Source organism: Hylobates moloch, unplaced genomic scaffold (assembly GCF_009828535.3).
Source record: "Hylobates moloch isolate HMO894 unplaced genomic scaffold, HMol_V3 SCAFFOLD_12, whole genome shotgun sequence".
Taxonomy (NCBI): Eukaryota; Metazoa; Chordata; class Mammalia; order Primates; family Hylobatidae; genus Hylobates; species Hylobates moloch.
Window position 1 is genome coordinate 74923721 of NW_026652287.1, and position 25077 is coordinate 74948797.

Below are 25077 nucleotides of genomic sequence, written 5' to 3' on the forward strand. Positions count from 1 at the left end.
TCATCATTCAACTGTTCAAGTGTACTTTTATCAGGTTGAAGATAGTTACAGCACAGTCTGTGAGCAAAGAATAAAGTAAGATTATAAAGGTAGATGGAGACCAAATTGAAGCATGGATTATGCGATGTTAAATACACACACACACACACACACACACTCACACAAGTTAACAAAATAAAATGAGACTACAAAAGGGAAAAAGGCAAATTAACAAAATGAAAACATTTGGTTTGTAAAGTGGAAAATTACTGAATTATAATTAATTTTTTCCCTTTTATTGATTTTTGTGAGAGCTTTTACTATTTTGTGGGAAAAAAATCTTATTTGTTTTAAAGAGAAAGAATCTTCTGTGGATAATGAACCAACATATTTATATCTTCAACTGAAGTGACAAATTTATAAATAACTCATGTGTGGTGTATACGACCCACACTTGAGAAGATAAATTAGAGAACTGCAGTTTCATTAACTGTTTAAGAGAATCAAATAAAAAACATGAGTATTAACTAAACCAACTCTTACCATATGATCCAGAAATTGTGCTCCTTGTTATTTACCCAAATAAGTTGAAATTTTATTTCCACACAGAAACCTGAACACAGATGTTTATAGCAGTAAGATGTCTGTGATAGCTAATTTTATGTGTCAACTTGTCAACTTGCCTAGATGCCCAGATATCTGGTTAAATAGTATTGCTAGGTATGTCTCTGAGGGTGTTTCCAGAAGACAGTAGCATTTGAATTAATAGACTAAATAAAGTAAGTTGCCTTCTCCAATGTGAGTGAGTATCATCCGATTTTTTGTGGGCCTAAAAAGACAAAAATGATGAAGGAAATGAGAATTCACTCTCTCTTCTTGACTTTTTGAGCTGGAACATTGATCTTCTATGGCCTTTAACTGGGTCTTATATAATCAGCACTCTTGGCTCTCAAGACTTTAGACTCAGAAACTCAGACTAGAACTAGTCTACTGGCTTTTCTGGGTCTCTGGCACACAAACATGACATTTCTCAGCCTTTCATAACCATGTGAGCAACTTTCTTATAATAAATCTCTTCATATATATATATATATATACAATCTCCTATTGGTTCTGTTTCTCTGGAAAACCTTGACTAATGTAGACTCTATTACTGAAGGTGGTTCTAGAGGAACAGAATTTTAAGAATAAGTTTTCTATATTGGTTCTGGGATTTTGGGAACTGATTTTCTAATCTGATTAGGTTTGAAGATGTGAAGACTATTTTCAGTAGTAAAGACAGCATTGATGTTCCATGGCACCAATTGCTCAGAGATACACAAACTATCTACATACAGTATTCTTAGTCAACCACTTATAAGAAGCAAAGAGCTGAGTGACTGTGTGTTTAATACTTACCAGAATTTTTGGAAAACTAACAAATACAATGAAGTTGGCTGATTGCTACTAATATGGCTAAAAAAGCAGGGAAACAAAAGGATGATCACAGAGATTCAAACTTCTAGCTCAAGTACCACATAAATGACCTGAAAGCTTCCAGGTGTCCACTGAAGGAGACCCTTATCTACTGTAGCTATAAGATTGAAATTGCTGAAAATCAAATGAAGAATCTCATCCTGTAACTGGCTGAACTACAATGGAAACTGAACTCCAATATTAATTGGGAAAAAATTGGATCCTGTAAATTGGGATGGTAACATGTGGGAAAACACTGATGAAGCTGAGAACATCAAGCCCCTAAATTCTGAGTCTTCTTTGCCAGTGAGAAATGTGTCCCCTACCTGCAGGAAGAGTGACCTCCCATTCCTAGCAGAAATGTCCTCCCAACTCCCAGCAGTATCAGCCTTTCCATCTTTTCCTTGTCTGAGGAAATGAATCCAGCATTGCCTGAGGAACCCATAATGACCTTCTCTGAGGCAGTTGCGATGCAAGACATTGCTGACTTTCTTCAAGACAAACCCCCACCAGCCCTCTTTCTTCTAGACCTGTAACTACTCACAAATCTCAGCAGATCTCTAAAGGTGAGGTACAAAGTGTGACCAATGAAGAATTGTCCTACACTCCAAAAGAACTACTTGAGTTTTCTAATTTCTACAAGAAGAAACCAGGGAACATGTATGTAGAAATGGATATTAAGAGTATGGGATAATGTTGGAAGCAACATAAAGTTAGATCAGGCCAAATTTAATGATATAAGATCACTAAGCAGAGATTTTGCATTTAATGTTGATGCTTGTGGAAATTAAAAAGGATTCTAACAGTTTTATTGGTTAGTTGGCTAAAACATGGACCTCATAGCCTGCAGTGAGCAAATTAGAAATGCCAGATCAGCCTTGGTTTAATGTAGAGGAAAGAATTTAAAGGCTTTGGAAGACTTGAATGTTAGATGGGATTTTGTCATTGCAGACCTACTCATTTACACTGGAAGGGTCCAGAAGATGTATCTTTCTCTACTAGCATGAGAACAAAATTTGTGAGGGGAGCCATGGTATTCTTGAAGTATTCTGTGATCCCTCTTTTCTGTAGGCAAGACCGTGGGGTGAGAACTACAGCCACCGAATCAGGAATCCTAAATGCAATGGAAGCAACTGATTCCAGGGTGGAATGGTTAAAGTGGTGGCACTCAGTCATCAATGGAAAGGTAGGTGTAGTTGACATACTGAATGGCAGAGTCAAAGCAGCAATAAGAATAGTCTGGCTCCTACACACCTATTGCATTGGCTAGTTTATCGTGGTGTTCCTAGAAGTGAAATAAATATTCCTATTTATTCCTACTAAATTGTTACTTGATCTATATAAGCAGAAAAGTTTTAGGTGAAAGAAGTAAAGTCTAACCTGAAACATTAAGACAGAGGCACTGCTTATCAACCAATTCCCAGAGTTGATCCAGTTTACAGACCCAAAGTCTTTCTCATTCCATTGCCCAGGCTGGAGTGCAGTGGCACGATCTCGGCTCACTGCAACTTCTGCCTCCCGGGTTCAAGCAAGTCTCCTGCCTCAACCTCCTGAGTATCTGGGATTACAGGCATGTGCCACCACACCTGGTTAATTTTTATATTTTTAGTAGAGACAGGTTTCACCATATTGGTCAGGCTGGTCTCAAACTCCTGACCTTAAGTGATCTGCCCACCTCCACCTCCCAAAGTGCTGGGCTTGCAGGCATGAGCCACCGTGCCTGGCCCAGATCCAAAGTCTTTGGAACAAAGGGGAGGCCAGGTACCCTTGAGGAAGGATCCCAGTACACTACCAAAAATTTATATTGGTGATCTTTCTCCCAGATTTCCCCAAAGAGACTTATGACCTTTTATCAGGGTAGCTGTGCACTAGGGGAAAAGGAAATAATCAGACCTTTTGGAGAATACTAGACACTAGCTCTCAACTGACATGAATTCCAGGAGGCATAAAATGTCACCGTGGTCTAACAGTCATATTATTGGTTATAGAAGTCAGGTGATGAACCTTTAGCTCAAGTCTGTCTCACAGTAAGCCCAGGAAAAGTCCCTTACCCCATCCTTTGGTTATTTATATAGACTCAGAATGCACAATTGGAATAGGTATACTCAATAACTGGTTCCCTGATATATGGAGTGAGGGCTATTATGGTGGGAAAAGTAAGTGGAAGCTATTAGAAATGCCAGTAAACTGAAAGCAACATTGCATTCCTGTAGGAATTTCAAAGATTAGTCCCACTATCTGGGACTAGAAAGATGCTAGGGTGCTGATCTCCACCCACATCCCCATTTAACTCTCCTATTTGACCTATGCAGAAGAAAGATTGATCTTGGAGACTGACAATGAATTATTGTAAGCTTAACTAGGTAGTGGTTCCAATTGCAGTTGGTATATCAGATGTAGTTTCATTGCTTGAGCAAATTAACACATCCCCTGATGCTTGGTATAAAACTATTAATGTGGCCGGGCGTGGTGGCTCACGCTTGTAATCCCAGCACTTTGGGAGGCCGAGGCGGGCGGATCACGAGGTCAGGAGATCGAGACCACGGTGAAACCCAATCTATTAAAAAACAAAAAACAGGGCTGGTGGCGGGTCAAAAAAAAAAAGAACTATTAATGTGGCAAATGCCTTTTCTTTCATCCCTGTCAATAAGGCCCACCAGAAGCTGTTTGCTTTTCCCTGACAAGGCCAGCAACACACCCATACCATCTACCTCAGGAATATATCATACTCTCCAGCCCTATGTCATAATTTACTTTGCAGAAATCTTGATCACCTTTTCCTTCCCTAAAATATCACGCGTCAATTACATCAATAGCATTATGCTGATTGAACTTAGTGAGCAAGAAGTAACAACCACTCCAGACTTACTGGAAAGACAGTTTCACGTCAGAAGGTAGTAAACAAATCTGACAAAAATTCACAGCATTCTACCTAAGTGAAATTTCTAGAGGTCCAGTGGCATATGGCATGCCAAGATATGTCTTCTAAGGTGAGAAATAAGTTGTTGCCTCTGGCCTCTCCTACAATTCCAAACAAGGCAAAATATATAATGGGTCTCTTTGGATTTTGAAGGCAATATGTAATTCATTTTGATGTGTTACTGCTGCCCATTTACTTAGTGACCCGAAAAACTGCTACTTTTGAGTGGGACACAGAAAGACAAGGCTTTGCAACAGGTCTAGGCTGCTGGGCAATCTGCTCTGCCACTTGGGCCATATGATTCAGGAGATTCAATGGCAAATTCAAAGGTAGATTGGGATGCTGTTTACAGCCTTTGGCAGGAAACCATAGGTAAATCACAGCATAGATTCAAGATTGCAGGGCAAAGCTTTGCCATCTTCTTCAGATAACTACTCTCCTTTTAAGAAACAGCTCTTGGCCTGGTACTGGGTATTAGTAGTGACTGAACACATAACCATGGACCACCAAGTTACCACGCAACCTGAGCTGCCTATTATGAACTGGGTAGGTATCCACAGCAGCACTTCATCATCAAATAGAATTGCTGTATAAGTGAGCCTGAGGCACAATTAAGTTATATGAAGAAATAGCTAAATGCTCATGGTTTCCACTGCTGCCACACTGCCTTCTCTCTCCCAGCTGCCTACACCTACGTCTTACTGAGGAGTTTCTTAATATCAGTGACAAGGGAAGAGAAAACTCTGGCCTGGTTTACAGATGGTTCTGCATGATATGTTGACATCACCCAAAAGTAGACAGCTACTGGATTACAACCTCTTTTGGGGATGTACCTGAAGAGCAGTGGTAAGGGAAATCTTCCCAGTGAGCAGAACTTTCAGGAGTAAATCTGGTTGTTTTTATTGCTGATAAAGAGAAATGGCCAAATGTGTCATTATAAACCTAATACATGGGCTGTGGCTAATGGTGTGGCTGGATGGTCAGGGAATTAGAAGAAACATGATAGGAAAATTGGTGACAAGGAAATTTGGGGAAGCATATGTGGTTGGACCTTTCTGAATGAGCAAAAAGTGAAGATAAATGTGTTGCATGTGAATGCTCACCAAAGGGTGACCTCAACAGAGGAACATTTTCATAATGAAGTGGATAGGATGACCCATTTTGTGTATACCAGTCAGTCTATTTCCCCAGCCATTCCTGTCATCACTCAGTGGGCTCATGAACAAAGTGGCTATGGTGGTGAGGATGTAGGTCATACATGGGCTCGACAACATGGACTTCTACTCACCAAGGTCAGCCTGGGGATGGCCATTGCTGAATGTCTACTCTGCCAGCAGCAGAGATAAACACTGGTCTCCAATAAGGCACCATTTCCTGCCATGATTAACCCACTCTCTGGTGATAAGTTGATTATACTGGACTGCTTCCACCTGGGAGGGGCAACATTTAGTTCTTATTGGATTACAGATTTACTCTGGATATAGATTTGTCTTCCTTGCACTCAATGCCTCTACCTAAACTACCATCCCTGGAATTACAGAATGCCTTATCCACTACATGTTTTCTACACAGCATTGCTTCTGATCAAGAAACTCACTTCACAACAAAAGAGGCAGGACAGTAGGCCTATGTTTATGGAATTTACTGGTCTTACCATGTTCCCCATCATCCTGAAATGTTGGTTTCTGAGATAATGGTGAATGGCCTTTGGATACTCAGTTATAGCACTAGCTAGGTAGCAATACTTGTAAGGCTGGAATGAGGTTCTCCAGAAGGCTATGTATTTTCTGAATTAGTGTCCAATATATGGTGCTGTTTCTTTCACAGCCAGGATTCATGAGTCTAGAAATCAAGGGGTGGAAATGAGAGTGGCACCACTCACTCTTACTCCTAGTGCCCCAATAACAACATTTTTGCTTACTGTTTCCATGACTGAATGCCCTCCTGGCCTAGAAGTCTTACTTCTAAAGGGAGAAATGTTTTCACCAGGGGACAAAACAATGATTCCACTGAAATACAAGTTAAGACTTATGCCCAGTCACTGGACTCTTCATGCCTGTTAAACAAAAGGCAAAGAAGAGAGTTACTGTGCTGGCTGGGGTGATTGACTCTGACTACCAATGCACAATTGGACTACTACTCTGCAATGCAGGCAAGAAAGAACGTGGCTGGAACACAGAAAATCTTTTACAGTGTCTTTAATATTACCATATCCAGTGATTAAGGTCAATGGAAAACTACAACAAGCCAGTTCAGAAAGTTTGGGTAACCCCACCAAGTAAACCAGCTGAGGCGCTTGCTGAAGGTAAAAGGAATACAGAATGGGTGATGGAAGAAGGTAGTCATAAATACCAGCTATGGCTATGTGGTCAATTTCAGAATTGTAATTGCCATGAGTATTTGCTCCTTATTTTGTTATGTATACATTGTATGTATATATATATATAAATCTTTCTTTTCTCTCATTTCTTTATCATGCAACATGACATGTTTTGACTTTATGTTGTAGTATTTAAGTACTATTAATTTTATATCAGAATTTTTAAGTTATAGGATATTAAAGAGAAGAGTAATCATCACTCGAGGTATTTATCGTCTCTTCTGGTTTAGTACACTTTTGGACAAAAACACGATAGTTGTATTACGTTAGACAGAATTTTGACCTCATTCTTGTCTTTAGTTGGAGATTATGGTTTAAGGAGCTGCCTTGGAAGTGCCAAGAGTGCCAAGTTGACAAGGAATGGACTTGTGATGTTAATTTTATGCATCAAGTTGACTAGGACAGACATCTAGTTAAACAATATTTCTGAGTGTGTCTCTGAGAGTGTTTCTGGAAGAAATTAGAAATTGAATCAATGGACTGAGTAAAGCAGATTGCCTTTCCCAATGTGGGTGGGCAAAATCCAATCTGAGTGTCTGAATAGAACAAAAAAGTAGAGGAGAAGGAAAGATTCCTCTCTCTCTGCCTGGCTTTTTGACCTGGCATGTCAGTCTTCTGTTCTTGGACTGAGACTTACATAAGTACCACTTCCTCTCAGGCCTTTGGATTTGAATGGGAATTTACACCATCAGTTCTCCTGATTCTCAGGCCTTCAAATTCAGACTGAAATTATATCACTGGTTGTCCCAGGTCCCTAGCTTGTGGATAGCAAATTATGATTATGGTACTTCTCAGCCTCCATAATCACATGAGCCAATCCCTTATAATAAATCTCTTTATATAATTGTGTGTGGGGATGTGGGGATGTGGGGATGTGGGGATGTGGGGGGTGGGGGGTGGGTGGTTGTATTTTCATTCTCTGAGTTCTTTTTCTCTGGAAAACCCTGATGAATACAACATCCAGTAGGTGAATGGATAAGCTGTGGTATGTCCAGAGAATGAAATTATTATACAGTGCTAAAAATAAACGAGCTATCAAGTCATGAAAAGACATGGAAAAACCCTAAATGTGTATTACTAAGTAAAATAAACCAATCTGAAAAAAAAAAAAAATACATACCATATGATTCCAACTATATGACATTCTGGAAAAGGCAAAACTATGGAGACAGTAAAAAGATCCCCCCCGGGCCCCGCTGAAATTAAGGGGAAGAAAGGATGAATTGGATTAACACAGAGGATTTTTAGGGTAAACTATTCTACATGATACTACAATGGTGGATGCGTGTCATTATACGTTTCTCAATACCCGTAGAATGTAGAGTACCTCTAGTGAACTCTAATGTAAACTATGGACTTTGGGTATTAATGATGAGTCAGTGTAGTTATAGGCACTTCGACTGTAACGGATGCACCCCTGTAGTGTCAAATATCCACAGTGGGGGAAGTTGTGCATGTACGGGGGCAGAGCTACATGAAAATCTGCTGAATTTTCCTGCGAGGCTAAAACTTCTTTAAAAAATAAAATACTTTTTAAACGAATGAATGTTAGGTTATCTGAGATTCACAACGGTGGTGACCACATCCTTTGACGATCTTAGTATTCAAATTGCATATTCAGTCGTTGGTCACTTTGACATGACAGTGTGATAACAAAATCAATCTTGTAATATTAATTCTATCAAATTATTTAATTTTCAAAGAATAGTGAAAAATAGATCCTCTGAACAAAGTTTGGCGAAGAACAGGGAATTAGAAAATTTAAAATCAGTATTAATGACACTGAGCTCACATTACAGAACATTAGCATATATCTACAGTTTAATAATGTTTAGGCATTTAAACAATTAATTAAATTTTGGCAGTGGAAATTGGATGGAAGAATTTTTTCAGTAAGAAAAAAATTTAACTACATATTATAATCATCTGAAACTTCTATGGATTTCAATAATTTAATAGATTCATTTAGCTCTAAATGTCTTCAAGCATGTCATAAATCCTCTGAAGTCTCTGCTTTGTAATGTAGCCTATTAATATTCATTATAGCCTGACAATATTCATTGTCTAAGATAAGTTCACTTTTGCTATTCTATTAGTATGTCTAGTGATTTATTTCAAAGATAAAATGAATGTCTTAACTTTTCATTCATGACTTTTTAATCCTGATTTTTTAATCAAAATTTGATGGCAATTATTATCTATTACAATGCATTATTTCCTCTTCCTACACATTTTTCCTTTTTACAGTAAATCCAACATCCTGACATCATTAAAATATTTTAATAGTAATTATATTTGGACAGATTCCCTTTTCTGAGCTGTTTCTTAATAGTCTCTTAATAGTCAACATGGAACATTTTTAGGCACAGAAAAGATATAGAAAAGATTTTGCTTTGCTTAGTCAAAAGTGTTGAATTCTCCAGTATTTTTTTCTTTTATCTCACCCCTCTCCTACCCCTGGATGGTGACATAGAATTTTATAGGGCAAACTTATATGTATTCCCAAAATATAAATGGAAGTCCAACTATGTATGGTGTGCTTCTGAAAGAGAGGTCTGTTACCCAAAGGTGAGACAGAAGCCATCTTTGATAGGGCATTTACAACTAGAGGCCTAGTAAATATTTAATCCACAAAAAAGTATGACAGGGAACATTATCTGTGGCAAAAATGTAAATGAACAGTTCTGCCTCTCTCATCCTTAACTTTATCACCCGTAAAATGAAAACAAAATTATCTGCCTCTAGAATTGCTGTAATGATTAACTTGGAAAACATAAATAAAAATTCAGCACTTTGGGAGGCTGAGGCAGGAGAATTACTTGAGGCCAGGAGTTCGAGAACAGCCTAGGCAACATAGCAAGACCCACATCTCTATAGGAAAAAAGAAAATTTCAGAACTAATCATAAATGCTTTATAAATGTCAGATACCATAATACTTAATAATTTTAAGATCTCAGAATTATGAGAGAAATATAGGCAGATGAAAGAAGAATACACTGGCTATTTGCCTAACACTTGAATGATAGTTAGAGCTGTGTATGTTTTTAAATCCTTTTATCCCAAATTCTTCATTTCATACAAGAGTCTGGTATGATACCATAAAACATAAAAATAGTAAAGTCTGTCGAAAACTGCACCACAAAGAAGAGAGCCAAGAAAATAATTTGAGTAATTTAATCAGATAAGATTCAAGTTTATCCCCAGCTCATTTGCCTTTTATTCTTCATTTCAGTTGGTTACATTTGCACTGGTTATCATCAAGGTTGTGCATGCGCCTTGAAATGTTCACAAAAGGTCCACGATACAGGGGTTTATAATAGGCTATATGTTATATTCAGAATCCCAGGGGAACTAACAGACTCTGGAAATATTGATTAAGCAAGATGTAAAAATCTTACACAGTTTCGTCTACAACAGTTTTAAAGACACGTACAAGCTTCATTTGCCACAAAACTCACAAAAAAGTAATTGATTAAAGAATATCTCTTTTATGCAAAATATACATTTTAGGATATAATTTAATTGATATTCTACTATATACTGACATTGCTTCTTGATCGTTGAATAAAAAAATATTCTCATTGCCAGAATTATGTTTTCATAATATTTATAATTGAGGTAATAATGATAAAAGACTTAAACTATGAATAATATTGGTGAGTTTCATTTAAGCTATAACAATTTCCCAGAACTAAACAAATATGTGACTAAACATAGGTCATTTTTGATAAATGAATACTAACAATTTCACAACATAATTGACAAGCTGATTACATCAGTAATTTATAAGAAAATGATACAATCAATTTCATAGATTCAACCAACGAAGTAGAAATAAGGGAAATTAAGACAGAACTATACTACATCAGTATCACTGCCTTAAGTAATTCACAGCACAAACTAATGTGGGCCCATGAAGAGTAATTCAAAGAAGTGTGGGCCTTACTTGAAACTTCAGAGATGTTGATCATGAATTTGGCTTCTTTTGATGAGAAATGGCCAAGACTGTTGACCCATGCACACATGTTGGTATTTACAGTTGTTTCATGGACACTGGCCAGTCTACAAGCAGAGCACTCTCATGGGGAGCACCAGATGAGTTCCAGCCACAGTTCTTTTATAAGCTTTAAGTGCCTCATGAAGACGTGAGGATCTCTTCCAAGTGCAACCTGGTCACATCAGGGCACATTCAGCAGCAGAAGTCTGTTTCCAGTATAGTCCTTGGTATGGCTAAATTCCACTGTCCCTTTCTCAGCAGTCAATAATCCATGATAAATTCTGTACAACACTGTAGTCAATAACAGCAGCACCAGACAACATATTAATTCTTTTACCATAAATTTGTGTGTAATTATAATGTTCTATGTGTGGTGTTATCAAAAGAATCACTGTATCTCTAAATGTCATATATGTATGTCTGGATAAATACATTGCTGTACAACATCTCCAACATGCAGGTCATGCTCTAGGACTTGGGGATATAGAGTAATACATGTTTCGTGGCCAATAATAAAAGTGACAATTGTCTTCCTAACAAAAAATAAACATGAGAAATAGGAATTAATCAGCAGTCTCAAGGATCCCAAATGCCTTAGTAATATTATTTATCCCTCTATTTATTTTACGGCCTTTTTCTTCCCTCACATGCTCAATACACGAGACACACTATTGCTGTTGAATTCATAGGAATGCATAAATAGACTTTCTTCCACTCAGACTGAATATGACTCCCTAAGGATTTTGTTGGAGTGTAGTAATGAATGCTGGTTGCTAGGTAGTAGAAACTGACACTGCAGCAGGCAACCAAGTGCAATGGTGAAATTGCTGCTTAAACCCTGCTTATCAAAAAGATTCATAGTGCCGATTAACTTAGGCAGTCTACAGGGCATCATTAATTTATACACAAAGCAGAGAGGCTGCTCCAAATAGCAAAAAAAGGTATGGAGTCGGGGTTGGAGGGAGTCAATATTAAAATCATAAACATCTTACAGAGGCATTTCTGTGCTTCATGGAGACAGATGGTATATACAGGAAAGACAGGGAGCTAAGACAGACAGACAAGAACAACATACAGGACAAAGCACCTGATTAAACACTGCCTGAAAATCTGATTAATCTTTTGATTCAGGAATTTAAGGCTAGTCAAAAAAGCCTTCTGTGAACACCAGTGACATTTGATGTTTGCACAAAAAATTAATGAATAAAAATAAAATAAGGGGGTAAAAAAAAGACACAAGAGCTTTGGGTGATATTTGGCACTCTGCCTCTGAAAATGATGACAAACCCTGGTTTGGTTTTGTTTTGTTTTTTTTTTTAAAGAGTCTAGAACCAAGCAGCAATTTCTGGCTAAACAATGCAAGCCTGGCTGGCAGTTACCTTTCTCTCATGTTTTGTGCCTTCCCCAAGTCATTAAGTAAGAGATCTGGCCTCGGCTTGCGTGTAACCAGTAATGACAACCTCTTTGCTGTTATCTGTGTGCAAACAACCAGAGACATTCAGAACTCCAATACAGCATTTTTGAAGAAAAGTAAATCAAACAAGAAATTAAACTATTTAAAACATATATTTCTTTCAAATAATAAGAAAAAAATGTCAAGGAGAAAAGTGCCCTCCCTGCCCCACAATTCAACATGCAGAACAGTCGACCAATGCTTTCATATCAGCAGGATGGTTCGATGCAAGTACACATATCCTGAGCTATCCACAGTCCCCGAACTCTGCAACATTGCTTTCAGGTGATAGAGACAATATGGTCCATGCAAATGAGCTGACACAAGTCATGTTGTGTGCAATCAAGATAGGATCCCAGACATCTTCAGAATGGTTTACAGTCACAAGAAATAAAGTTCCAATGAAGTGGTTGGCATTTGGAAGCACACTGTTTTAAATATATCTCCCTGAAGATATGTTTATCTATTAGTGCACTGGTCAATATCTGACACTATCTGTCATTTTATTGCAAAAGGAGATCAGGGCAATTAATAGGAGAAATCTTAGCACTACTTTAGACAATCTTTAAAGCCTGGGTAAGGTTCATTAGCTACCGAAGTGGCATTTCTGACTTCAAATTGTAGGATCATGCAAGATTTATACGTGTTAATGGAGCCTGGAGTAACTCTACATTTAATTATTTCCATTATGGGGTAAACAGTACTTGAATTAATACAATTTAGCCGACTGATGCAGTTTGGTTGTTTGGTTTACAAGATAGATGGGATGGGAGATCGAGAGCGCCTCAGAGGACAAGGAGAGTTGTAGGGTGATGTTACTGGAGAGAGCCTCAGAGCATTGCCTGCCAAGCCCGCTATGTTGTTTAAGCTTCGGGATTTTTCATATCCTTTTATGAAAAAATGCACAGACATCAGTTGAAATCAACCAGAATATAGACAGACAAATAACACCATGCAGGGCAATCAAAAGTGCTACTTTCAAGCTCAAAGAAGAATTTGTTTACAAAGAATTTAATATTGAGACAATTTATAACTCTAAAAAAATGAAGCTCACTGTAGTTGCCACTTTGAAAAGATTAAACCAGCCATCACAAATTATGGTTACAATACTTCAAAATCTATTTTTTTCCCAGATTATAGTTAGCATTAATGTAATTTTGGCATATAGAATACTAGAACTCATTTAAGAATTAGGCAAAGCAACTTAAGTAAGATATAAGCTTGACTAATATTTTTAAATTTCAGAATGTGTTCTTGAAAAAAAGAGAAATAAGTAGGCTACTTTTTCTCTTTTCATTTTTTATTTCCTAAGCCAATAAAGCATACTTAAGTTTAAATGGACAACTCTTTTTCCAGCATATTTAATCTTCCAGCTTTATAGGGTTAAAAGATGATTCTTAAATAATGGCATTTGGTGCCATTATCCAGGTGATGTAGGATGGAATGCCCATTTCTAATTCCTTGGGTAAGAAAAGTAAAGGAAAAAAAAAAAGAAAATGAATGAAATATAAATTAAGTCATTATTTCAGTGAAATAAGTTTGAATTTGATTATATGATGTTTTCAGCTGATTTCCACCCCCGACATTCCCACCCAGGAATTGAGAATAATTGGTGTTAATTCATCTTTTCTTGCTATTATATCACACCTTGATCTTTTGTTCATGATAGGCACGAACTTACAGAATAAAAGATGCTCTCATAAACTTTAGTCTTATTTGTTAGCTACTTAAGCAACCCTATCAAGGTCACCTTTGGAAATATTTGTATATTGTAGTATTTTTTATTACAAAATATTAGAGGCAGTTAAACGAGGTAGAAAGCACCTAGTATAAATTTTGAAGTGAAATGTCTTAAAGCAGGGCAACTATTAACTAAAAAAGTAGTCATATTACAAAGCTTTGGAGATGAATGTTCTGACAACTTCTTGAAAAATTGTTATAGAACAGGAAAATGAAATTCTTTTTTGGCAATCAAAATTGAGCAAGTAGATACAATTCTAGTGGACTATTTGTCTCCCTTACACTATACGACTTAGTTTTTGGGTTCTAGTCAGACCTGGGTGTACTTGGTGAGTGTGTGAGAAAAAAAAAATGGATCCATTGTTTTTCTTTATGTATCTTTCAGCTATTCATCTTTAATTCAATCTTTTCATGGAACTTCCAGAGAAGAAGCCATGGATAGCTTTCCTCTTTTCATTGGAAGAGAAAAAGGGATGTATCTAATTATTTTATGCATGAGAAGCCAAGACAGACATAGGTGTGGATTGCAGTAACAGCTCTCTTATGGGGTAAAGCTCTCTCATGGGGTGAAGCTGGACTAGATAAGAAAAGAAAATGATGAACATTCCCCTCCCCTCACAAAATGCACACACATTAACTTTCAGCAGACTAGTTGCTTTCTTAGAGATTTTGTAGATAGAAATTTATGTCATCTATTAACTATGATAAATGTTCTCTAGCACATAGTCTCTGCTAATTAAATCATTATCTGCCAGTGTTTTTTTAGTATTCTGAGCTATAAAACATGGGAGGTGGTATATATTTCATTTTATGTTGGTGAATGATGGAATAGTTAGTAGGAGGATATCTGAAATAATGTTTAAGAATTGCAAGTAATTGGTCCCTAAATAGAAATTTTCACATGCACAGAGGGTTAGTTATTACCGCTCTTCTGAAAAGTGACCGAAAATATAACTTTGGGAATTGTAGAAAAAAATTATCCTATGCCATAGAAGTTGACTGTATAACCTAAAAATGTAAACTAGATGATAAATGTTGATTGGCTTTGATTAAAGGCAAAGTGGTGAATATGCATGAACTAAATGGGCTGTTAATAATTATACATCATCATACAGATTTACAACTCTGTTCTCTACAATCTCCTTGCTCCTACAAGACCCCCAGAAAGGTAAAATTCTCTTTGGCAGTTTTATGGTGTTCATGTCAGTAACATATAAAACTTGGTTGCCATTCTAAATGTTATCTTTCTGAATTATAGTTTTACTATAAATATTCTATTCTGTTTATAGGTCCTATATTTTTAATGACTATAATTTCAGTGCCTATTTGAAAAGGCTTCCTTTCTAATTTAGTAACAAGTATTTATTAGTAAAATTATATATTATTCATATACATATTTTTTCTTTATTCTACATGTTCATTTATGATTAGAAAATTTGATAAAATGTTGCTTAATCAAGGTTTCACTCGAATAGCTGAAAATATAATTCATAAGAGTAAACACTGTTGACCTTATTTTGAACTAACATCTAGATATACAGCATTCATTTCAAATAATTCTTAAGAGCATGTGCTTATTTGTGGCAATACTGAAACTACCTACCCATGTGCTATTCACGAGCATGTTTTAGTTTATGTAATATGCTTTCTTAAGACAACAAACATGCATTCTAAGTATTGAGAGTTTACTCTTTTAGAGAATCCTTAAAGTTTTCTTAATATATGCCCAATTACATTCATATTTTTAGCTAGAAGAAAATTCAGTGGGAATCCAGTAATTTATTTTCGCTTATAGAGAGAATTTTTAAATATTAAGATCAAATCAGCAGAGAGACCAACTTGAGGGATAAATGAAAGGATTATATAGAAAATAAATGAATAGAAATAACAGCAGAAGTCTATAACCTACATAAAGGGAAACAGGAGAAGAAATGAATAAATTTGTGATAGATAAGATAACCAACTGAAATGATTAAGTGAAGTTAGCCAGAAGTACTACCATGCTTAGTAGGAAAAAACATACAGCTATGAACTACTTAAGCAAGAATAAAAAAGAGTTGATTATGATAAGAAATGACAAACAATAAAAAACTCATGAATAAATTTTCAAAGATGTTCTCACTGATAAAAAAAGTATTTATATTTGTGAAATAAGATTGCATGTATAAATTTTCCATGCAAACTAAATATCTTATTAATTGCTTTGCTTGCAAAACTTTGCAATTTTATAGTAAAACTTTGTATTTAGATAGTGACTTATAATTTGCAAAGCTTTTTCTTATTTGTGATTTTCTTTGACAGTTTAAAACTCAAAATATTGTCTAACATAGAAGAAAAACATTCTAGAGTTCTTTAAACACATAATCTTAGTATAAATATTGCATGTGATAATCTTATTGAATGCTTCTTAAAAATGTATGTAAATTTAACATGTATATACATTGCATATAGTGATTTAAGCTATTCAATGCACTTAGAACAGCATGTTCTATATAAAATATTAGTTTGATATGATTATTATTTAATGTATGTACATATATTTTGCTCAAATACTATGATAATGTATTCACTCTCTTCAAAATATATTTAAAGATTTTTCTAGCACATATTTAATGTAAAACAGTAAACAACCAAATAAATCTATTGAAAGGATTGAAATACATTTTGGTGCAAGAAATAGATGCAAACAATGGAAGTAATTGGAATGGAGAGGTATTTAAAATATTACTCATGAAAGGAACAAGAGTCCTTTGTCTTCTCTTTTAAGTCTCAAAGGCATAGAAGCAGAGAAGAAAAATCTAAAGTGATCAAAAGAAATGAAGAGAAGTACAACATGGGCAATAAAATATTTCAAAGAAAAAGGAATCACAAAATAAATATTTGAGCCTTAAAATGGTAAATAATTCAATAGAGAGAAACTCCAATGAATAACAACCAAGCACAGTATTATCTAAATGCAGTTGTGCTAACATGAAAGTTTTAAAGTGGATTTTTATTCTAATTCAGTCAATTACCATAAGACATTATTATAGTTATTTCCCTATTCTGTCAACGAACAGAGGAAAAATAACTGTGGCAATAAAGCAACTGGAATTGTCAAAGTAGAAGCTAATAATAAAGCATACCACTTTTGACAAAAGTGGGTTATAATCGTCATGAGACTATTCTTAAAGGGGAGGAAAAGATCCCAATTGTCCTAAGGTTGTAAAGTTTACCAAAAGGGAATAAAAAACCTTTTAGGGAATAGTTTAGACAGTGGTACAATCAAAGAAAAAGGACCCACATGATAAGTGGGAGCTTCAGTATTCTGTTATACTCTTTACCAAAGATGCTCGCCCCACAATTTTTATTCATTCAACCAAGATTTATTATCTTCTAGGTGTCAGGCACAGTTCATGTCTGTTGAAAAATAGTAATAAACGGATTTTTTTATTATTGGTCCTGAAGAAAAATTCTGTAAGTGCATTTTGTGAGTACACAAGTAGGCTTTGAAGTGATTAGACATACTGTTCCATATGACTGAGGATCATGGGCCTTTGCAACCTTGAGACCCTCAGATAAACCACTGGCAAAAAGTACCCATGTACTGGATTAGAGACATTAGAGAATGTTTAATGCTTTACTTTGAGAAAAAAAAAAACAAAATTGTTTTATAGTCATGAATTACTCATCAAATATGTGCACAGAGCCAATTAGTGAGTTTCATTTTTTGCAGTGAAAAAAGATAACTTTTAATGACTGCTGAGTATATTATATTAAAGTAATTGGATAAGTGATTTAATATTTACATATTCCATTCCAATTCTGCCCATAGACAAATGGCAAACCAAAGAAGAGAGAAAAAACAATGAGATGTCTTTCAGATATGACGATCACATAGGTTATTATGTATTTTAACAAGTTTCTAAGGAGAGAAGATGTAATGGAAAGAGGAAAAGAGCACTGCACGCAGTCTTTCCTAGAAAATGATGAATGAGCATTTTACATTACTCCACGTATTTCCAACAGTTTATTGCTAAGTCACCTGTTATGATCTGATTAAATGCATGCCTACCTTTCCTGATCCCTCCATCAGAAGCACACGTGTAATCACCTGTCGTCAGTAGGAAACATGTTTCCCCTCTTCTGTTTTTGTCTCTGGTACTAGAGCGTCTGATGGGGAGCCTTTCTGGGGGTGATAGTGGCGGCTCACTTCCTGTACTGTCGTCACCTGATAACACTGGTCACAGCACCATGCCCATTGACAGACAGTGATGAATGAGGAAATGAGACAGTACAAAGAGTTTACACAGAATGCCGGTAGTCCAGTCACTCGATATACAAAACACAAGAATCACATCACAATAAGAAAAAGAATTTTTATCACTCTTCACGAAAAATTACATGGAGCAAAATGGAAATGTATTGAAAAGAACAGAAATGTTCTTTGGGAGATTTTAATTCCATTTTGGATTTTATCTAATAGGAAATTGCCTTTCATACAACTAGTATGTACTCAAAATAAATGTGAAAATGAAGAAGCACATGGATTATTGTCTTACAATTTTTGAAGTTATCTATTTACTCTGAATAGGAATAATTAAAAATGGAACCTATTTAAGAAAATATCTTAAGTAAACTTTGTCTTTGTGGTTATTTAAGATACATGCTTTTATTAATTTCTGAAAGCATTGTGTCCAAAACTCTTAATAAAAATTATTCCAAAGCACACAAACTCCGTGTCCAGGTAGTCAATTTTGAAGCGGCAAAATATTTTTGAGCATGCAGTGGAACAAGGCCAACTTCTCCAAATGTCCTTGAAATAAATATCTGTTTACTTCTGTATCCTTGCCAAAGGCTTTCACATCCTATTGGCCTAGATACTAGCTTGTTATTTCAATGTTTACCTGAGATGATAGTGTGTCCTCTTTTCCCATGCCCTTCTTAAGGGCTCTGCATAGATACTTGAAAATAGTTTGATGACAGCAGCAACACAAACTAAACTCTACCTTTCATAAATACGTTCTAAACAGTTGTTAGATATATATTAGCAGAATTTGCATAGCAATCTACTAAATAAGCATAAGGACTGTGAATGAAACTTATAAACACTTACAGACTTCAGCTCCAGCCACATTGTTTTTTCCATTTACCTCATTAAAATTTCTAGAAGCTAAGGAGGGACCTATGTAAATGATGCCTCCCTTTTTCTTAGTTTGTTTGCTTTGTTAGTTGATGTTACTTCTAAATTACGCAAAATTATTCACATAAAAATCGTCATAAGTCATTTTTCTGTAAGAAAAAATGAAATGAAATTTATCTGTTATGGGTAATCAATAAACCCTAAATTTTCCTAGTAGAGTAAAAGCTAATTAAATTGTTTAATCTGCAAAATATTTTACCGGTACCAGACAGTAGACAAGAGGTGACACTACTATTACTTCGGCAGCTGAATGTCAATTTCAAGTCGATCAACTCTACATTGTCTATAGCAATGGGGAGGAGCAGAGATTCAGCTAATCTCAAGCAGTAAATAGTTCAAAATTCAGTTCTGAGAGAGCAGAACCCAATACATTGTGCCTAAAAAGGAATTCCACTGAGAAATTCAGCTTTGCCATTGAGTGGCCAAAGCAGATCATCTATTCCCTGAAAAATGGTGGGTTAATTATATTACATGGCATGGACCCTCATCAAAGGGGTTATAATGAGATGCCCTACTTAATTTAAGAACAATGAAAATTTAATCAATCCTCCAGGATATTACTAGGGAAGAGCTTTGTTATCAAAAAGGTTATCGTCCATATCACCTGTTTGGAGTTTAGGCCTTTGAAATGTAAGCATCCATTCTTCTTAAATAACTGCTTCTTGTGAATTAGGTTGAGATGCATGGCACCATGTGGCAGAGGTAAAACTGAGACAAACACACCAAGCCAAACGATATGGAAATCAACATTTTGAGGATGAAAGATGAAAAATGGCCAATATCATACCATCACATCGTGCAGGGAAACAAAGAAACATTGGCACAAAAGCAACAAACAGGCAAAAGAAAATATTGGCACCATCAGCAAAGGGCATTCCCACTAAAGCAGGAAAACTCTATAGACCAGCTATGCAGTCTTCTACTTGGGGTTCATTTAGAAAATGCTACAGTCTAGCTATCTATAAGCCTGACACAAACACACATTTCGTGAAGGGGTTAGGGCTGAAAACTCATGAACATTTGCAGGAAATGAGAATGACTGCCTTCTGCCTAAGGAACATACTGGTCTATAAAGTATTTAATAACATGCATTTGAAGTCCTGCCTTACCTGATCTGTTATGTTCCAGAAGTCGATTGTCTTTGCCCAGACACGTGTCACTCTGTGTACTATTGCAGGCCATATTTAATTCTGTCTTGCAAAAAGTAGGTGAGCTTGCCTGAGGAGCAGGAGGGATGTGCTTCTTTCTTTTCCTTGGAAGTTTCTGCTTTGCCATGGCCAAGGAGTAGTACATTCCAAAATTGTTGACAATGACAGGCACTGGCATGGCTATTGTCAGCACTCCAGCCAGAGCACACAGGGCTCCCACCAGCATGCCTGACCATGTTTGGGGGTACATATCCCCATAACCCAGGGTAGTCATGGTCACTACAGCCCACCAGAACCCAATGGGAATGTTTTTGAACTGTGTGTGCTCACTAGCTGAAGGGTCGTTAGGTTGAGCTCCCACTCTCTCGGCATAGTAGATCATGGTAGCAAATATCAAAACTCCTAGAGCCAGGAAAATTATCAGCAGCAAAAATTCATTAGTACTAGCTCGAAGAGTATGTCCAAGCACCCTCAGACCTACAAAATGGCGGGTGAGCTTGAAAATTCTCAGGATCCTCACAAACCTTACAACCCTGAGGAAGCCAAGTACATCTTTAGCAGCTTTGGATGACAGCCCACTGAGTCCCACCTCTAAGTAGAAAGGTAGGATGGCCACAAAGTCAATGATATTCAAGAGATTTTTGATGAATTCAAGTTTATTGGGTGAAAAAACAATACGGACTAAAAATTCAAAAGTAAACCACACCACACACACTCCTTCTACATACGTCAAGGCAGGATCCGTTTCAATTTCATACTGCAGAACAACACTTGTGCCATTGATGACTGGTTCTGTCTTGTTTTTAACAATATTGAAAGCTTCATGTGTTTCCAGGCAAAAAGTTGTAATTGAAACCAGGATGAAGAATAAAGAAGCAAAAGCAATGAACTGTAGAAGAAAAAGAAATAAAAAAAACCCACAGTGATCTGAATCATAATATACGTTGATTCAAATCTAAAAGCAACAATCCCTGTAAATAAAAAAGAATAACAGCATATTTAGAGGTTTCACTTGGATATGACCTAAGAAAAAGAAGATACATGTATGTAACATTAATTAGAGTACACAGGTAATGTATTTCAGGTTCTGTTTTAAGTTTTGCTTTATGTTGGAATATAATTTATTAAGTTTTTTGTGTAAGAAAATATAACCTGTAAAGAGAACATGAAAATCACTGTAAAGGAATTGCAAATGAAAACACAACAAAACAAAAGAGAAATTTTGGCGACCACTTACGATCCTAGAAATCTTTATGCATATGATCAAGTTTTAAACCTTTAAATATAAGGTGCATGACACACTGATAGAAATTTGGAAGCTACCCAAATTTAACTGTAGATTTGTATTCATATATAAAATGTTCTGGATATCATATGGTATCAGCATGAAAAAAAAATCTTTGCAATATGTGCTGCCGTGTAAATTACATCAACTTCAGGTGGAGACTTGTCCAAAAGTGCAAATTTAGGGAAGAAGAATAAATAAGACTGAAAGGAGAAAAACCCAGTAAAGGAGCAATTTAAATGAAAATGTCTTCCTCTCTTGAAAACGGATCTCAAAGTGTTAGAGTAACATACTATAAAGTTGAAAGAGTTTTCTTAAATTCAATTCATTTCTTCAGCCAATAATATATGACTACACACACACACCTACCAATACAGAATAATAAAAAAAGCACTCATATAGTTCCTAGTAGTACCATATACTGTTGAAAGTAATTTACATCATTAACTCACATCAATCCTCATAACAGCACTACTCCTACTGCATTTTACAGTTCAGGGATATCAGGACAGAAAGTTTAAGCTACTTTTCCATGGTCATAAACTACAAAATGATAAGCCTGAGTCACTAACCTGACAAATTTAGCTCCAGATTCTGTTCCCCTCACTTACCAAACTCTCAAATGCAGAATACAAATGTGCTGAAAACCATTTATTTATGCTGGGATCACATACTTCTTAATATTAAAGATCTGAAAACTTGAAATCCAGCTGTTTGAATGAATGGCACTGTTATAGTCAGCAGTGCTAGAGATCACTAGTAATCTGTGATAACACTCAGGTTTAGCATGCTAAATGAACACCAATAGGTTCTTCCTTAAATGTCTAAACAAAAGAGTCATTCAGGAGAAGGAAGTTGTCAGTCAAGCAGAGGGAGGTTCTTACTTGAAAATAATAGAGTGTATCCAAAATCCAAAGTTGCCCCTAATATCTAGTCCTCAAGCATGCCGTTGGGAAGAGCTGAGACAGTTCAAGAAGAGATTGAAACCACCTCCCTTTTTACCTGGTTGAGTTTTAATCCACCAAAATGTAAGGGGTATACAGAAGGACTAAAATATCTTAGAACTGTAGCTATCTGCCTTAAAGAACCACCTCAAATTACGGAACTTCTTCTACAGTGTGCCAGTTAGTACATCAGCTGTATAGTATTCTAAGGCAGGTCATTTTCATGGCTTTGACTTGCTCTCTCATGCACATTTTCCAACTGCTGTAAGTTTTGGCAAGGTGGTCTGACCACTAGCTTTCCCAGACATTTTATGAGATAATAACATTCTTTTGTCATTCAGTTTTCCCTTTGTACAAGTAAATGTACTATTCTTTTTTAATCAATCATTTGTCATCACACTTGGTATCATTAAGATCCTATGTACACATTAAAAGATAACCTTTCAGAGGAAGAATCAGTTATCTTCTATTCATAAATTACTTCTTAATCTAATCCAAATTTCATCTATAGATTTAGGAGTCATGTTTATTTCTTATTCCACCTAAAATCTTTTGTCATTAGAGTCCTACCAATATGTATCTACTAACTCCCACCCCTCGACTACACTCTTCAACATCCCTACCTTAGACTAAAGCATTTCAGGCATTTACACACTCAGAAGAATCTTCCTAAAGCCTTTATAGCTTACGACCTCCTTAGTAATGAGATGTGTGTGTGTGTGTGTGTGTGTGTGTATTTGTGTGTATTTTGACAAAATTTTGGTTTCTATGCAAATACTTGTGCACAAATAAAACATGTGAACAGCCCATAAATATAAACAGTTCTAAGACACAAAACTTTGAAAACCGCTTGTTTACGTAAGTTGTTTGGCACTTGTATTTATCAAATTTTTATTGGCAATATTTAAAGAATCACATCATGATTTTGTATTTGTATTATTCTACTTTGCTGTTTTTAAAATTCTGTATATCTTTAGCTTTTAAGTACTTTGTAAATTTGCCAGTGTAATACCAAAGTTGATTCCATTTTCAAATATTCTTTTATTTTCCTATTATAGTAATATTTTACTATAATATATATTACATAATTTATATAATTAAATAATTATTTATATTATATATAACATATATAAAATATATATAGTAAAATTTTTACTCTAAAAAGAAAATAAAATAATATTTGAAAAAGAAAACAACTTTGGCATTCTGAGAAAAAGACAACATTCATCTCAAAGGCAGATGATTATTTTGCTTTAAGAACAACCAGAGAGGCCAGGTGCGGTGACTCTCGCCTGTAATTCCAGCACTTTGGGAGGCTGAGGTGGACAGGTCGCTTGAGGTCAGGAGTTCAAGACCATCCTGGCCAACATGGTGAAACCCCATCTCTACTAAAAATACAAAAATTAGCTGGGCATGGTGGCGCATGCCTGTAATCCCAGCTACTTTCCCAAGTACTGAGGCAGGAGAATCACTTGAACCCAGGAGGCAAAGGTTGCAGTGAGCCAAGACTGTGCCACTACAATCAAGCCTGGGCAGCAGAGACAGACTCTGTCTCCAATTTAAAAAAAAAAAAAAAAAAAAAAAAACACAGCCAGAGAGGCAGTGCTTTTATTTGTGAAAGCTAAAAACGCTAGTCATAATCTGGATTCTAATCTTAGGATAATAATCTTAGGATTCTAAGACAGAACAAAAGTATGCTTGACAATAACATAATAGAAATTTGGAAAGTGAGGTTGAATTCTGAAGAGGGGAAAAGGAAAAGTTCTCTAAGGAGAAGGAGAAGAGCTGAAAGTGTGATGTTCAGCAAATGAGAAATTCCTTCACAGGTCCAGTAGCAGAACTTGAGAATAACAATGGAGAATACTAAATTTTAAGATGATGCTTCTTCTGTTTTGCTTTCGGCAAAAGACTATTTTATAAAATGAGCTTGATGTTGATTCTGCTTCAAGGAATGAAGGTATTGGGCCAGCAGAGGACAAAAAGAGGGGAGAAGTTAACCATGGGAGGCGGAATACGTTATAGGTATAAGAAACACAGAAGAGTCATAAAAATAAGAATGACAGGTAATAAGGGGAAATGTAGCCCCCATGAAAATTCTTGGAGATACTGGGAAGGTACAGAGTTTCCCATGGAAGGAAGAGGAACTCAGTTTGTTAGCAATTTACTTCAAGTATCAAATGAATGGGTGACCCAGTGGCTTTGAGGACTCAGAATTATCCAGAGGCAAACACTTGGGTTGTGTTAGCAAAGACTTGGTGCATTTTATCTGAACTTAATTCTAAGCTCTTTGGATATAAAGAATGTTTTCTTTTGTTTCTGGCTCACTGAGTAGAGCTTAAATGGGTAAATATGAGGTTAGACTGAATAACATTCAGAAGAAGAAAGTAAAAAGGAAAGAAATGGAGGGGAAGAGATTTTATTTATTTGTCTTTTTTCCTTCACTGAACTGAGAAATCTTTAAGGACTGGACTGGCATCACATTCACTTTTTGTATTTCTTGCTCCTTGTACCATTGTTAGTACTGAGTATGGCAGGATAGATAAAAGGGTAGAAGAATTAATGAAAGAATAAATGAAGAAATAAATAAGATAGA

At 36.0% G+C, this 25077-nt stretch overlaps 1 protein-coding gene across 14 annotated transcripts in view; it reads right to left on the reverse strand.

Moving 5' to 3' along the window:
• Positions 1-9922: 9922 nt before the first annotated feature.
• The window catches only part of KCNC2 (potassium voltage-gated channel subfamily C member 2), a 169837-nt gene continuing 154682 nt past the window's right edge, over positions 9923-25077 (reverse strand). For 2 of the 14 annotated variants that reach the window (XM_032170760.2, XM_032170762.2), the window contains exons 3-5: positions 20217-21144; positions 17980-18144; positions 10923-13072 (exon numbers count right to left, since the gene is read on the reverse strand). In XM_032170760.2, coding sequence (XP_032026651.1) covers positions 12936-13072; positions 17980-18144; positions 20217-21144 — 1230 coding nt within the window. In that variant the 3' untranslated portion in view covers positions 10923-12935. Of the gene's footprint in view, positions 13646-17979; positions 18145-19711; positions 19816-20216; positions 21145-25077 lie in introns of all 14 variants that reach the window. The other 12 variants (XM_032170768.2, XM_032170773.2, XM_032170771.2 and 9 more) reach the window with 12 other exon arrangements.